This window comes from Ictalurus furcatus, chromosome 26 (assembly GCF_023375685.1).
Source record: "Ictalurus furcatus strain D&B chromosome 26, Billie_1.0, whole genome shotgun sequence".
Classification (NCBI taxonomy): domain Eukaryota; kingdom Metazoa; phylum Chordata; class Actinopteri; order Siluriformes; family Ictaluridae; genus Ictalurus; species Ictalurus furcatus.
Window position 1 is genome coordinate 13,266,003 of NC_071280.1, and position 17,632 is coordinate 13,283,634.

At 37.3% G+C, this 17,632-nt stretch overlaps 2 protein-coding genes across 2 annotated transcripts in view; both read left to right on the top strand.

The window, feature by feature from the left end:
* The first annotated feature begins 5,537 nt into the window (after positions 1-5,537).
* On the top strand, positions 5,538-6,317 carry LOC128601822 (glutamate receptor ionotropic, NMDA 2B-like). Its single transcript, XM_053615219.1, has one exon. It carries the CDS (start codon positions 5,625-5,627, stop codon positions 5,985-5,987), a length of 363 nt encoding a protein of 120 aa, XP_053471194.1. The 5' UTR covers positions 5,538-5,624; the 3' UTR covers positions 5,988-6,317.
* The window catches only part of LOC128602410 (glutamate receptor ionotropic, NMDA 2B-like), a 47,635-nt gene continuing 36,223 nt past the window's right edge, over positions 6,221-17,632 (top strand). The window contains exon 1 of the mRNA XM_053616185.1: positions 6,221-6,336. Within this exon, the coding sequence (XP_053472160.1) occupies positions 6,221-6,336 (116 nt within the window). The remainder of the gene's footprint in view (positions 6,337-17,632) is intronic.

The following is a 17,632-nucleotide window of genomic DNA, read 5'->3' on the forward strand; positions in this document are numbered from 1 at the left end:
CTTTTGGAGATGCTCTGACCCAGTTGTCTAGCCATCACAATTTGGCCCTTACCAAAGTCGCTCAGATCCTTACACTTGCACATTTTTCCTACTTCCAACACATCAATTTTGGAGAACTGACTGTTCACTTGCTGCCTAATATATCCCACCCCTTGACAGGTGCCATTGTAATGAGATAATCAATGTTATTCACTTTACATATCAGTGGTTCTAAGGTTATTGCTGATTGATGTACAACTCTATATATAGAGGTAATCAAATATAAACTACAGTGAGGGTAAATAAGTATTCAAACACTATTGTTTTTTTTATTTAATATACCTCCAGTGCATACATTCACTTCAAATTTACACACATAATGCCTTTTGTCTTATATATATATGAACAAAAAAGTGTGTATTGATGATGTAGGGATAGGGGAAAAAAAGTACTGTGGTTTAATTTTTGCATGTCCCTCTTGGCGATTCATCTTTAATTCCTAGAAGTTCCTGAGGATCCCTGTGATGGACTTTTGAATGGGATTCAAGTCAGGAGATTGGCTAGAACATGTAAGAACTTCTTGAGTTATTTTAGCTGTATGTTCTGGGGTTGTTGTCCTGTTGAAATGTCCATCTTCTAACCAGATACTCTCAGTCAATGAGATTAAATTCTCCTCATATGTGTCCTGGTACATCGCTCCATTCATGTTTCCTCTTTGCCGTGTACTGTAATGCCCCAGTACCATTCTCATCAATTCAAAACACATTAGGTGTGTAAATTTGAAGTGGATACTGTATATGCTCTGGAATTATATTAAATAGCTAAAACAGAAGTGTCCAAATGCCTCCCCCTTCTGTTCTTTCCTCAGGACACGGAAAATGTTTGTATCTGGTAATCACACATATGCTACAGATGTAGTAGATAAAGATTAGGATTAAGAAAATGCCTGAGTATTCCTTTAACACTTCCAAATAAACACAAATGCGAGCTGTAAACAGATCATTCAACACAGTAGGTATTACATCAATGGTTGGGGATTTTTCTGCTGTGCCCCCCACCTGTGTCTGCCGTGTCAGTGTTTTTATCTCATTAAAGCCGAATCAAAGTAGCGGATGAGGCCATAAGTCCAGTTCCTGGGGGTGGGAACTCCAGCGTAGTGAGCTTTGATGTTGAGTGGAGCGCTGAGACCTGAGAGAGAGAGCAAGAGAGAGCGAGAGAGAGAGAGAGAGAGAGGGAGAGAGAGATAGAGAGAGAGAGAGAGAAAGAGAGCGAGAGAGAGAGAAAGAGAAAGAGTGAGTTAGTTCAGCATGCGTCATGATCACAAACACATTCGACACACACACACACACGCACACGCTAAATTGTCCACTTTTTACTCATGAACATTGTTCACTGGCCAAAATTCAAAACCGATGGTGCATAAATTGTTGACTTGGATGCAGCTGGGAGCACACACACACACACACACACACACACACACACACTTTTGTGTATACGAGTCTATTTACAACATATTACATGCACAGGAGCTTTTGGGCTCATGCTCACGGCATTTAGATTTGTTGGAACAAAAGCTAAATATTTCTTTTGGATCTGAAAAAGTGTGTAGAAAAACAATCAATGCACAATCAAGTGAGGAATTACATTTGACATGTGGTATTATATCGGCTCATGTGTTGTAACGATATGGAATCTCACAGTTTTATGGCTTTCTGATCGTGATGTTGTTCCAACATTGATTACCAATTAGTGCATAATGAATAAGAGGCCTCTCGGATGCAGTCACCTGCTGAACGGCTCATTTCGTATTCATGCATTCGTATTCACATCGGATCTCTTTTCTGCTCGGCAGGATGACAACTCCATGTTCTTCCAGTTCGGCCCGTCTATAGAGCAGCAGGCCTCAGTCATGCTCAACATCATGGAGGAGTACGACTGGTACATCTTCTCCATCGTTACTACCTACTACCCTGGGTACCAAGACTTCGTCAACAGGGTGAGAAAGATGCCCTGAAATATTTCATTCTTCCCCATTACAAAAGATTAGTATGGCTCAAAATACAATATACATATAATTATGTTCATATTTGATAGCAAATGTAAGCTGAAAAACAGGTTTGGTATCTGAAAGGAGCTCTTGAGACTAACATAGCTAACAATAGGAAAAGTTTATAGTCTCCAGTTTACCATACAAGCTCAAACAGACTTGAGGAACTGTTATTTACAGTCTCCTCCAAAACTACTGGAACAGCAAGGCCAATTCATTTTGTTTTTGCTTGTAGACTGAAGACATTTGGGTTTAAGATCAAAGGATGAATATGAGAAGAGAGTTTAGAACTTCAGCTTTTATTTCCTGGTGTTTATATGTAGATGTGTTAGAAGTCATAGAACATACCAAATTTTGTATCAGACCACCAAATTTGTAGGCGAGCAAAAATATTGGAAAATGTGACTGACAGGTGTTTCTTGTTAAACCAGGGGTGTCCTGTTAGATTGATTGTTTAAACAATAAATACATCTAATCTTGGTTTTAGCCTTTAGTTTCACTTGTGAAGACTGCATTTGCTGTTAAAAAGGAAAAGGCAACATGAAGATCAGAGAGCTGTTTATGGGAGAGAAGCAAGCTATAATGAGAAAAAAGCTATAATGAGAAAGAGGGAAAATAAATCAGGCATTTATTTTCCATCAGGCAAAAATGAGACATTGGGCGTAACCAATACAACTACTTAGAATGTCCTGAAAAAGAAAGAAACCACTGGTGACAGAACAGCTGATGACAGAAACACTGTGAAAGCTGTGAAGAAAAACTTAAAAACAACAGTAAGTGACATCACTAACAACCTCCAAAGGGCAGGGGTGAAGGTCTCACAATCCGCTGTTTGAAAGAATTCACAAAGAAATAAAGATATGAGCCATATCAAGATTAACCTTAAGTGATGGAAAGACCAAAGTGTGGAGAAAGATCTGCTCATGATCCAAAACATACAAGCTCATCTGTGAAACATGGTGGAGGTAGTGTCATGGCTCGGGCTTGCATGACTGCTTCTGGAACAGGCTCAGTAATCTGTTTTGATCTTGCAACTCATGATGGTAGCAGCAGAATGAATTTAGAAGTTTACAGGAACAGTTTACAGTCTGCCAGTTTACAGAGAAATGCCTCCAAATTAACCAGGAGGAATTTCATCATGCAGCAAGACACATTGCCAACTCAACAAAGGACTTCATCAGGGGGAAAAGTGGAGTCAATCACCAGACCTTAACCCAGTTGAGCATGTATTTCACCTCCTGAAGAGGACACTGAAAGGAGAAATGAAACAAACAACAACTGAGAGAAGAAGCAGTAAAATCTGTTCCTATACTTTGCTCACCTAAACATTGGGTGGTCTGATACAAAAGGTTCTATGTTTCATGTTGTTTTACACATTTAGCTGTAAACATGAGGAAATAAAAGCTGGAGTCCTAAACTCACATCTCATATCCGTCTTTTGATTTCAAACCCAAATGTCTTTGGTGTATAGCACAAACAAAACAATTGGCCTTGCCATTCCAATAGTTTTGGAGGGGACTGTATAAAACTTGACAAAAGGACAACATATAAATAAATAAAAAAAAGAAGTAGCAGCCATGTGGAAATGACAATCATTTTCTCTCTCAGCAAGGTATAGCTTTTAGATTTCTAAAGTATGAAGGTAAAATATTTTGTTAAAAGTAAATATAGTTAATATAATACAGTATTGTTCAATATTTTTTAGGCACAATGCTAAAAACTAAGCTTCCTTTACTTAGCTTTACTTGGCTAAAATTGGCGTTGGAACTCCAGTACAAAATTAAAGAAACAAACAAAAACAAACATGTACTAAAGCAACGAATGAATGTGACACGTCTCTGTGACAGAAAACTGTTTTATCTCTCATTTTTATCTCTCAGTTGGGAAATAAATATTTGTTATATTTTGATAGGACACAGAGTGTGACACTGCACACTATAAAATGGAGAAAGTAGTTTGACAGTTTGATTATTACCACTTATTGAAAATTGCATACACTGTGGATTCATGGTGGTAGCATGTGGAAATGAAAGGCAGTCATTTCATATCAAAATTTAATGCACTGAATGAACCTCCGACTGATAATCATGGCTCAGAGTAATACTTAAAAGGTCATTTCTCACCAGGTGTTCATATCAAGCGTGAGAATATCTGAATTTGCTCTATTTCGTGTATTGGTGTAGTAGTGAAATTATCATTAGCTAACTACCAGCAGATAAGTACAGCCACGTCCTGCTCTGTGATCATGTCCTACTTTTGAACGCCAGCAAATTAAGTTAAACTAATTTTATGCTTTACATTTTCCTGTCAAGCAAGCTGTAGCTAGCTGCCTTCCTGACAGCGAATCTCATTACAGAAGCATTTAGGTAATAGCTAGTGCATTGTTATTGCAAATCCTCTAACAATCTTCTTTAGCACATAGGATCTCAAAACTTTCAGAACTAGTGTAAAAAAAATCAGAGAAATTTAAGTTTAAACAGATTTGCTCTAGGCAAATGTGTACCATCACATTCCTTTAATAGATCCCTTTGCTTATATTCCTGAACTTTCCTACCACAGAACTCAAACCAGTTATTTTATGTTAAAATATTTGCAACAATGTGTATCATATAAACAACACATTTCCTACTTTAATTAAAATTAAATTAATTTAAATTCAAGTTGACATCATCGATTGTTTTTTATGTATCTGATCATTAGATTTTAAAACAATGACTTTAAGAAAAACATCAGTGTATTTTCAAATAACCACTAAATTAGAACTATGTATAACTATAATTATCATAAGATAAATAATAGCAGTAGTTAATAGTGATCGTATTCATGTATTCATGTATCGTATTCATAAATAATGTATACATTAAAAAGAAAAGAAAATAACATAAATAAAACAGAATAAAAAGAAATAAAAGAAATAAACAGAGTGACGTAATACCATAATAACCATAAAATTTGACAGTAATAATTGATAGTGATCTCTATAGTGTTAACATCATAATAAACAAAAAAACATGCAAACAATCAAACAAATAAATAGTCAAATAAAACAAAGATATATATATATATATATATATATATATATATATATATATATATATATATATATACACATACACACACACACACAAACAAAGTAACAAACAAACAAATATGTGAAATAAAACAAACAAAACAAACAAAGAACTAAATAAAAATTAAATAAAACAAACAAACACCGAAATAAATAAATCAATGAACTTGCAGTTTATCACCAGCCCCTGAAGGTTCCTGGACCCCACTTTTAGAAATTAATCACTGTTATAATGTAATAGTACAGAGCTTGTCCCAAGACTGCGGTGTTAAGACCAAATAAAAAGAATGTTGCCCATTTGAGCAGTCTCGTTGAAGAATACAGAAGTTGTGATCCTTTTAAACAGAAGAAATGCTCTGCTGTGGTTTTACTCTCACTGATCATCGTGTCTTGATGTGGTCCTACTCATAAACAGTTCCATCATTCAAGCAAACGTTTTGTGACTGATGCCAATCAAACATTAATCCCACTCAATCCGGTTAATTCAGTAACTCAGCTTTATGTCTTTCATAAACGAATGATGCATCAATGGTACACATTCTCAAGTCTAATTATTTTGCCTTGACGATGTTGATGAAGACATTCTGCCATGTTTTTCACCCACAGATCCGGAGTACCGTAGATAATAGCTTTGTGGGCTGGGAACTGGAGGAGGTGTTGCTGCTCGATATGTCAGTTGACGATGGCGACTCTAAGATTCAGAACCAGATGAAGAAGCTCCAGAGCCCCGTCATACTGCTCTACTGCACTAAAGAAGAGGCCACCACCATTTTTGAGGTGGCGCATTCGGTCGGCCTGACTGGATATGGTTACACCTGGATCGTACCATCGCTGGTAGCAGGGGATGCTGACATCGTGCCCAACGTCTTTCCTACAGGTCTAAATAAATAGTGTTGATCAATTTTGTTATATTACAAGATAATAAAGATTAGAGCTAACAAGTGCTATAATGCTATAAAAAGGTTAAATGTTGAATAATGAGGAAGGAAAGGAGACTAAATCATTCTGTCTGTTCTCTCCATCCTTTTAAAAAAAAATCTCTCTCAGGTCTGATCTCGGTGTCCTATGATGAGTGGGACTATGGACTGGAGGCGCGTGTGCGTGATGCCGTGGCAATCATTGCCATGGCAACCTCCACCATGATGCTGGACAGAGGTCCCCACACACTGTTGAAGTCAGGTTGCCACGGTGCGCCTGAAAAGAAAGGCCCGAAGGGGGGGAACCCCAATGAAGTTCTGAGGTGAGTCACCCTCATATATACAAACACACACACACACACACACACACACACACACACACACACATTTTATTATGTGGATTTAATAAGGAAGTCATATGGATCTGCTTTTCCTTTTTTCCTCTTGCCCTTTGTGGCTTTTTAGCTAGGACTAATACTCAGTATTATGATTACAGAATGGACATAGTGTTCCTACATTCACACACACACACACACACACACGCACACACAATTCTTGGAAGCACTTAGGTGAGCTCAATTTATCTTAGTCAATTCAAGGAAAGAAAGACAGAAGGAGAGAGATACTTAGAGATGCTAAGGCTGTGATTTACTAAGTGCACTATCAGGGAAAGCTAATTTACTGTAAAATTTTATGGCACCCGAAATCCATTTCCTGTTTACTGGTGACCTGGAAAATTATGTTGTTTAAACTGTCAGTCAGTTTGCACGTATGTTCCCACCTAAGGACTTGTTCAACTGCACAAAATAATGGAAATTGTTGCATCCTACAGTTTCCAGTTGCATAGTTTTTGGCATTTGCTAAAGATAAAGGGTGGGACAGCAGGTAGTGTTGGCACCTCACAGCTCCAGGGTTCCTGGGTTGATCCTGAGGGGATGAGCTAGAAGCATAACTAAACACACAAATATGAACTAAAATGAATAATAACCAAAAAAAGCCCAACCACACACACAAAAAAAATCATTGTTTCATTGGTGCTGCAATTCTGCTCAGAAGCAACAATGCGCTATTTGATTTTTGTTTTTTTGTTTTTGTCAACGAGTTGAAATTAAAATCATTTTAATTTGTCACAGTCTGCCTTTTTGTCATGTCGTTATCGCTGACAAAACGGGAAAACCCATCTTCACTGAGGCTTTTTTGTAAATAATTTGGTTTCAATTATTGTCAGTAATCTCTCTTTGACAGCTGATTAACCAGGCCAACAATCAGACAAGGGAACAATTTTAATCCAGGCCCTCCATCCATGTTAACTTTAATAGCGTTGTTACACATTGAATTGATGATGTAACCCATTTCATTGTAGTCTTTCATGTGGAAAATGAACTAGAACTACAACCACAAGGTCCATTGGATGCCATTCAGTATGATTTTTATTTTCTTCAGTGGGAAGACGCCGTATTTAGTCACTGACTGAGGTGATTTGAGGACCCTGCCAGTTAAAATGGGTGTCATATAAGAAAGAGTATAAAAGTATAACACATTTCAGCCAGCAGGACTGTGATTTACTGAATTGGCCGAATCGAATGCGGAGTTGCAGCACCGAGCCGTCGTGTTAATGCTGAGGCGGGGAACATTGTGAGGAGAGTGCGCAAGAAGAAAATGAGCTAAATCAAAAAGACCTAGGCGAGACGAACTTTAAGATACCCAGAGTGCTGGAAGAAATCGTTGCTATAATGGAGTGACAGCATTCACACAAAAGAAGCATTTTATTTCATTCGGGGATTCGACGGGAGCCGCTATTCCTTTTATTACTGTTCCATGGTCTATTATTCTGTATCATGCACAGCACTCTGGGGGTTCAAATGACTACTGCAGGTCGCCTATTGCTCATTTTGAAATTGCATGGCAGGAGGAGTCACGCATTTGAATATATCTGACCTGTGAATCTGAATTAGTTAATCTCCCACTCATATCTGACATCTGACAACTCTTCTAACAATGGCTTTCTGCGCACTTGGTGATTTATCCAGTGATTAGTGTCCATTATGATGAGAGTCAGTGTCTTTATTTATCCACACTGCGGCCTAGAGCTGACCTAGTATTTAAAAAAATGAGTACATGAGGGGGGGAAAAAATCCATAACTCCTGCAGTTTGTCCTACAGTATAATGATGCACGAACAAGGATTCACAGGGGCTTTTACAGTCAGCTGTTGTAATAAAATGAACCAGATTTCTTATAGAGATTTGCACAGACTCCATTTTCATATCAGATTCTTAACACATTTATGGAAAGGGAAACAATTTTTTAGCTGCTTTACGCATTTAACACGATATTGTTGCGGCCAAAAATGCTTGAGTTTTTTGCGGAAAACTACTTGAATTGGCAGAATTGCAATTGCACGAAATTGTTTTGTATCAAAGAGGGCTTTGGTTGAATTTGCGTTGTGATGATGTTGCATGACGCGTCTTGGCCCAAGTTTGCGGAAAATCTGTGGAATTGAGAATTCGACAGCTCTACCACTCTGAGATACATCAAATCTCAGACTAATGAACATGATTGTATGATGTTACAATTAACAAACAATAACACTAATATTATTATTACTCATACCTAGTGCCAGCTTATGCTTGTTTTATAATACAGCTAATACTTACACATTGCTTTTTATGGAATCATAAATCAGTCAGTAGTAATGATGTTATCTTGATCACTATGATATTTTACTGTCAGGTTTGGGAAGGGATTTGCTTTGATCTATTTTGAAGACGTCTGGCAGTTAAAACCACTGACAGGATAGATGAAGGGTGGGGTTGGGGGTTGGGGGATGGGGGATGGGGGTTGGGTCGGGTGTTTTTTTCTCATCAACTTTTTGACATTTTGACAGCGTGCGACGTGTCTGCTTATTATCTTGGCTTTTGTAATTTTACAAACACCCACATTTTAATTGCCACATGAAAAACCACCTTTCAGTCAAGCAGCATTCCCTCTCTGTTGTTTTGATACTTGACACAGAGCACAGAGGGGGCATTGATTGCTAATTATTAATTAGCATTTAGGCTTTGTAGTTCTCACTTTTAGCAGGGCCATTTGCTCTGCCATGGTGTCAGTAATAGAACACTCGGGACGAAGCTGGATTAGAGAGACAGAACAGAACAGCAGTGAGGGACTGCTTCTCTCACTTTTTTTTATATCAGACCTTTTCTCTACTCAGATCTTTCTCTCTATCCATTATTCACTCATTCCACTTCCATGTTTCTATCCCTGTCTTTTTAGATCTTGACCTCTTTCTCACTCTCTTCCTTGGTGTACAGTATACAAGACATTCATGCCATACCTATTCCTTGCTTCGTTTAAGCTCAGTCTCATTGTTTTTTCTGTAATCTAAGAAGAGCACAATATTAATTGTATAAATACCCACAATAACCAGGTAGAAACAATAGCAGGAAACAAAGCAGTACAATGAAAATAGGAAACTAGTGGGAACTGTTTGGGTTTGCCTTGTAGTTCTTCAGCACTGTTTGGTTCAGCCTTTTACAGCCAGTGCTGTTGGAATTGTTTGTCACAACAATGTGCAGCTGTGTGATTTTCACTCATTCCTGCTGAAGAGCTTGATGAAGTTGATAGACTTTTCCCAGGCAGAGGGTCTCACCATCTCTGCTGCTGTGATCCTGGAGTGAAAGATCAGAACATTTGGTCCTGCAAGGTATTCCACAGTGTCTGGAAATGCAGGCATGTCTCATACTAATATGCCAATAACTTTCTATCCTCTTTCACGTGACATTTGAAAACGGACTAAAGGAATATTTCAGCGCTTTTCAATCTAATCTGTATGTACTGCATCTGTACGTAATACATGTTGAAAGTTACCACTCCCTCCAAGATTTTGTGATTTTGTGATCATAGAAATGACCACAGAATCAAATAAACTCCGCAATTTTCAGAGGAGCTTGCAATTTTTGAAAATGACCACAGATTTTCTGCAGATTTGGGCCAAGACACGTCATGTGACATCATCACAACACGCTTTCAGCCAAAGCCCTCTTTGATTCACGTGCGCTGAACGTGAGTTCAGCTAAACAGTCTCATTTACCAGCAAATATCACTGCGAAAGACCATGCAAAACAATTTCGTGCAATTGCAATTTCACCAATTCATGAAGTTTTCTGCAAAAAAAAAGCACAAAATCTGTGATGCAAGTTGCATCACAAATTTTTTTCAACATCACAGTAAAATCAAGCATTTTTGGCTTCAACAATCACAAAAAAAAAGTGCTAATTTGTATCTAGCTGGAAGTGATAAAAAAAACAACCAGCTATCAGAGACGAAAATTTCGACACATTTCTCTGAGCTCACTTATGGGCAGGTGTTCAATTGTGTCAAAAAACATTTATGTGTAACGATCTCTTGAATTATCCAATCAAGAGTGTTTGGTTATGCATTACCTGGGTAGTAATTTTTTACATGATAACACATCAATCCTACAAAACATTTGGAAATCGTAATTTTTACTGTATTTGCTTCAATTAAATAAAGACTGTTTTGGTTAAGACTTTATCTTATGTCTGTATCTTTATTGTTTGAGTGCACTGGTTGTCAAATTTTCTAGTCACATATTTTTTTAAATGTTTATTGACGGAATGTAACACCTGCCCTTATAAATTATAAATCCATTTTGAGTAAACAGGTTTTCTGGTCTTTCCTTAGTTTTAGGAACTTCTTGTCATAATGGCTGCACATACTGTATGCTTTATATATGGTCAGTAGTGATTAGATTGAAAAACACTGAAGTACTCCTTTTAAGCATAATCTATTTATCCATATATATTAATTATTGAAGCTTTTTGCCTGATTAGACACTGTAAAAATTCATCCAATCACTCTTAATCTGACTTGCTGGTCATTTGGCTTAAAATACAGTAAAAACTTTCATCACAGATATATAATATGTTTTCATGCTAGAAATTTCTTTCCCATTAGTATATTTCCTCACCTTATTCTCTTTCCATGCTTCTCTTTTTGGTTGCAACTCTTGATCTTCCATCTTTCACTTTTCACTAGCTCTCATGTTGCCTCTCTCTCTCTCTCTCTCTCTCTCTCTCTCTCTCTCTCTCTCTGAACTCATTAAAACAGCCATGTCTTGCAGGAGCAGTTTTTCGTGGCAGACACCGGTACGGAGACAAGCTGTGTGTGGGAGCTGTTCGCTTAAACACACCCCAACCCAAAAGCACTATTCATCCTCACCCTCCACTCTCCTCACCATCCAAAATAAATCCTCAAAAATATTCCATCCTAAATTTGGCATTGGGGATACATCTGTGTAAACAACAGTATGGAAATGAACTCCAGTATTACTTTAGACACCGTAATTACAGGCTTTTAATGTTTACGTAAGCGCTTAGAAAGCTTTAAGCATTTAGAAAACAACATCAAGAAGCATTTCATGGGAAATCATTAGTTAGCTCTTTTGTTTATATTGCAATATATATGGAAGTATTAATTGATTGCCAAGTCACAGTGATTTATGGCTGGATCAGTCACATGAGTTAAATCTTTGTTGGAATGGCAGAGACAGGTTAGATGGTTGAGTAATCAGAATTCTATAATTCTATATTATATTCTATGTACAGTGCCCTCCCATAATATTGGCACCCTTGGTAAATATAAGCAAAGAAGGCTGTGAAAATTTGTCTTTATTGTTTAACCTGTTGATCTTTTGTTAAAAAAATTCACAGAAATACTCTGCTCTCATGGATATCAAAAACTATAAGTATAATCCCATTGATTTTTTTTAGCACACCTGGGTGACTAGGAACAGGAAATTGTTCAACAATGACTTCCTGTTTCTCAGGGGTATAAATATGAGGTAACATAGGCCAAAATCCCTTAATCATTCATAACATTGGGTTAGACCAAGGAATATAGCTGTGATGTGCGGCAAAAGGTTGTTGAGCTTCACAAAATGGGAAGTGGCTATAAGAAAACAGCACAACATTGAAATTGCCAATTTCCACCATGAGGGTACTAATTAAGAAGTTCCAGTCAACTGAAAATGTTATGAATCAAAGAGGACCTGGACATTTTGTTAGGATACATGGCATCATGGACTCTATCAAATAGCAACATATATCTGCCTCTGCCAGAAAGCTTAAAATGGGCCATGGTTGGATCTTCCACCAGAACAATGATCCAAAATATACAACAAAATCAACACAAAAATGGATTAGTGACCACAAAATCAAGGTCCTGTCATGGCCATCCTAGTCCCCTGACTTGAAACCCATAGAGAACCTGTGGGGTGAACTGAAGAGGAGAGTCCACCAGCATGGACCTCGAAATTTGAAGGATCTGGAGAGATTCTGTATGGAGGAATGGTCTCAGATCCCTTGTCATGGGATGCCTCATCTGGCATTATAGGACAAGACTGATATAAAATTTAGGGGAAATTGCTGTAGTTTAAGAGGAATAAAACAATTTGGGATGTACATTGACAGTTAAACACAAACATATTGAGGCTGTGTTCAATTTTCAAATATGATTTTTTAAAATATGCATATGAATAGTTCATTTGTGTAAACTGTGCAAACAAATTTACTCTCTAAAGCAAATAAAGTGCCTAACTGCACCTGATTTTGGCCGATCTGACATCCTTTCAGTTTACAATCACGGAAAATAAGAATGATGAGTGCAACTGTTCATTCTACTTACGGCAGTAATTCCAGAGAAAGTACAGCTAAATTCAAAAATGGGATTTAACTCCTCTTGAACAGTTGAGCACAGAACTAAAAAAAAGTTTTCACCTGAAGAAGCTATGACTTTTTGTGATTTCATGATGCCAACCATTTGTTTAGTTCCCTCAAGTCTAGGCCTATCATATGGCAGTGCTGGGGAACAGAAAACCCCTTTGATGTGTTCCCTAGCTAACTTAATTCATTTTATGGCTAAAGAAAATATGGGTTCTTATATTATTTTTAAATCAAGTCTCAGACACTGAAATCCCTCTAAGTAGTACCTGTAGTGAATCCTAATGCTAATTTAATGCTACTGCTTAGTGATGAATAAAATCACGGTAGTATATTTTGATATATTTGGCTACTATAATATAAATCACTGAGACTTTATTTATGAGACATTGCAGTATAAATATAAAAATTCTCAAAGATTTATATAATAGTTTATATCATAGCTACCTACTTTATATGATAGCTAGTTAACTGCTAGCAAACTCTACATTTCAGTAAGCTACATTAGGGATGAACAAAACATTGGCTGTAATTGTATTTTTATTGGGATATAATATTACTATGTACATCTCTAAGAATATGACAATTAAATCAAAACTCAGACATTGAAATCTCACTGTCTACCTGTGGTAAATGCAGCTAGTTTACTACCAGGCAGCTAGTTAGCTAGGTAATTTAGCTAATGTTAGTGATGAACAAAATCATTGTTTTGCTACAATCATATACACCATTGGGAATTTAAACTCCACCAAAATCTCACTCAGTACCACCTAGTTTGCTAGCTTACTGAAATGCAAGATAGTTTGTTAGCAGTTAACTAGCCAGCTAGCTATTTGAGATGGCAGGAGGACATGGGGTATTTCCAAATAGCATTCTCATGTTTAGTAACATTTGTAAGACATTCATAGTAGCATCATGCGCATTTGTAATGATTTCAAATGACATTCAGGAGCAGTTTAATTATGTTAAATTAAATTTTTATTATGTTCCGTACAGTTACGGAAATCAATGGGCGTTTTCTTCTGGGGATTTATGCATATAGAAAAGCAGAAGCTACAGTACAAAAGAAATAGTAAAAATAATTACAACGATATATAACGTATTGTTAACACCTTTTCATCTTTGTTTGGAAAAGAGTTAACAATACTTTAGATATCACTGTAATTATTTTTACTCTTTCTTTTGTACTGTAGCATCGTATATATGATTATGGCTTGATAACGGCATAATAAGGTGTCACAAATGAAAATCATTCAACTCACTGACTCTCTGCATATTTTAAAAGCTTTGTTTCCAGGAAAAATAGGGACAACAGTGCCATTTCATAATTTCATTATGTTTCTGGAACATTCTGTCATGTAGTGTTGTTCAAGGAGAAGAAGGCAAATCAGTGTCAGACGTAAACATGACACAGAGGGAAGGAGGGATGGCAGGATTGAATAGGGTTTATGTGTTCCTCATTTATGTGTGAGTGTGTTTGTCTGTATGTCCCAGTGTGTGCTTTGTTATGTATTTGTTTTGCTCTTGCAACTAATCTATGCAGCTTCTTTGTGTGTATGTTCATGCACAGCTAAGTGCAAAAGATTGCATACTCTCAGGACTAAATCAAAGAAAGATAACATTTTAATTTATTACAAGAAGATGCCACACAGATGTTACTTTACCACAAGTAATGAAGACAGTCAATTAGTGTATGTTAAAATATTAATAGTAATAAAAACAAAAAAAGTATTACCAGTTTGTATTTCCCTTTGTGACATTAAAATGGGATGTTATCTTTTGCCTTTAATTTTGAGACAGCATATGTGTGTGTGTGTGTGTGTGTGTGTGTGTGTGTGTATGTATATATATATATATATATATATATATATATATATATATATATATATATATATGTGTGTGTGTGTGTGTGTGTGTGTGTGTGTGTGTGTGTGTATGTGTGTATATATATATATATATATATATATATATATATATATATATATATATATATATATATTAGTGCAATACTATGGTACCATGGGGGATGCAAACTTCTGCTCTCAACATTGTGCTCTGTATATCTGTGCTTATCCTTTACATGTGTCTTTACATGTCTCCACTTTATCATGCCCCGAGCCATTGCTTAAAGAAGCTTAGCCACCCACTCCAAACACAGAAGTGTTTTTCTGAGTTTGTTCATGTACATATCTTTAAAGAAAGTAGTTTAGAGCATGTCAGAGGATGCTGTTGGATCATCAATCTGTCTCCCCGGGCAGGCATAAGGAAGCCTACACATACACTCTCATACACACACTTTGTGCTAAAGTTGATATGTCTTACATCTCATTAGAGAAGAAAAGTACCTAAATCCTGATTAGCTGTCCCACTACACTGATGTCAAAACATGACCTCATGACAGCGTCATCCTAATTCTCTTCAAGACTTAGGATTTTTGTGATGCCGTCTCAGCTGAAACGCCTCGTTTTGGTATTAGGTATAAATGTCTTTAGCACATATTAGCTTAGCTGAAAGAATAAAAATAGGTGTCACTTCTTGTTGATTTTTAAGAGAAGAATTTTAAAGACAGTCTATTAAAGTTTAGTTTAGTTTAAACGTGTTTAAATACAAGTAGTGAACATCTATAAGATTTGCATTCATATAAAAATGTAACACTAGAATTTTATGATTAAGTTTACACCAAAGTCTAAACACACTAAAGACGCTAAATGAGACCTCAGTCCAAAGCAGCATCAAAGGCTTATTCCTGCGAGCACTCATGTTCATGTATTGATCTGCCTGTATTTATAGAGAGACAGATTTATTAGGGTACTCCTGTTCCATGTCAATATTACAAGTGTGAGAACGATGGATGAAGAGAAACGCAGAAACAGAGAAATGAAGGGAGTGAGGGACAGATGGAGGGTTGTGGGGGCAACAGTCTGGGCAAGAAAGATGCTCTCTCTCTCTCTCTTTTCTCTCTCTCTTTCTTTTTCTCTCTCTTTCTGGTGAGATTATAGTTCCCATGGCAACCCAGCAGATTGCTAGGAAATCACTGTGGTTGTGGGCACCATGGTAACACATTTCATATGCCACTGAGTCTCTCTCTCTCTCTACGTCTCTCTCTCTCTCTCTCTCTCTCTCTCTCTCTCTCTCAGTGTCTTCTCTCAGTGTCTCTCTCAAATCATGATACATGCATATCAACCATAACTCATACACACATACACACACACACGCACACACTGCAGTCAACACTCACTGATGATTCTCGAGTGTCTTTGTCTAGCGCTGAGTGCAGGCATGTGTTTATACTTTGACTTACAGTACCCTACCTCAGTAGCCCTAGACCCTGTTACCCAGTGTAGATGTGTGGTACTGCATTTTAACACACTCCTCAGTGCATTACAGCTCTTAAGTCTAATTGCTTCCTTCTGTGTGCTCCATCTACATGGTGTGAGTAATGGGGCTGTATGGCTGCAGCTTACTGTACATGTATTAGGCATGTCACACACTCAGTATGCATTTTTCTATCTTACTTTCTCTCACTCTGTCTATGTTGTGCCTACCCCTCGTTTGGAGTTATTTCTTGCATGGTGAGTCGTTTTACTGAGGCTGAGTGTTGTCATGGTGATGGCAGCCTACAGATCGAGAACAGGTTTGGGGGGGTTGTATGAAGGATAGCAGAGAAGCTTACACTGGCACTGACACAAACTTGTTGACACACATTTGAAATGCTTTTACCCAGCAATATACAGTATGGTGCTTTTGGGTGCTATGTTGAGTAAAGAATGCCTAGCCAACAATGTAGGCAGATTCCTACGAAGCCAGGTCCAACACCTAGTTATGTTATATTCATATATTTATGTAGTGAGATAGAGTTGTAGTAACATTACCTCTGGAGAGTTAATAGAGAAATGCAACTAAAGCCATATCTTGTGGCATGCATCATAAAGAGACTGGTGTCATATGTAACCCTTGTATATGCTAATTAAACAGGAGTCTCCTAAAGGCATAGCAACTTGACTACTACATATACTTCCTGTACAGTAAGTACAAAGACTTACTCTCACTCCAGCTGTGCACAACTTAGGAACAGACTCATCAGAATCAGACCACCGTATGTGGTTGAAAAGCTGTCAGGACTCTGCAGGGAATGCTTGAGAGAAACTCTAAAATAGAAATGGCGTGAGCTGGGACAACTAATTCTTGACCAGACAGAATCTAATAAACCTAGGCCCACTACCTGGCCTTAGAGTGATGGCTTTGAGTCCTTGTAAGAATTCGTCAGATTGATGAAGCATTTGACAGAGTCAGAAGTCACTGCTGTTTGTATTAGTGTCACTGATGTTACCAGCTGCCAAAACACAGGCTGAAGTGATAAGAGAAGGTTGACCGGTTTGGCCATGTCAAGGTAAAGCTGGTAGACTGTTTACATCCATCAGCATTTATAAGCTCAGCCCGTGTTTTTCCCAGTTGATATCTGATTATACCTAGCTGGATTTTTCTGTGCAGTCCTCAATATTGTTAGCTAGTGGCTCACATCTGAACATTTCTGTGAGATAATGTAGAGTTTCATTTATATGGACAATCTTTGCCATATTAATTATGTATTTCTAATTAGGTCATCAGTTTGGTAGGAAACATTATGCTCTACCTGATTATAAAAGTACCTTGAGTTGTTGTGACTGACAGTTAACTCTGCTTGCTTTCCCACTTGATAATGTGCTTCCTGGAGTAAAACTCTCAGATTCACAGGGTGGGGTTTAACAGGCTCATCATTATTATCATAAATAGACGTGTGATCAGGCTAAGTGGCATTCATCATGAGGTATTTTCATAAATGGTACTTGTCTCAAATAGTATGTCTGTCTCTGACATAATCATGGATTAAGAGTGTT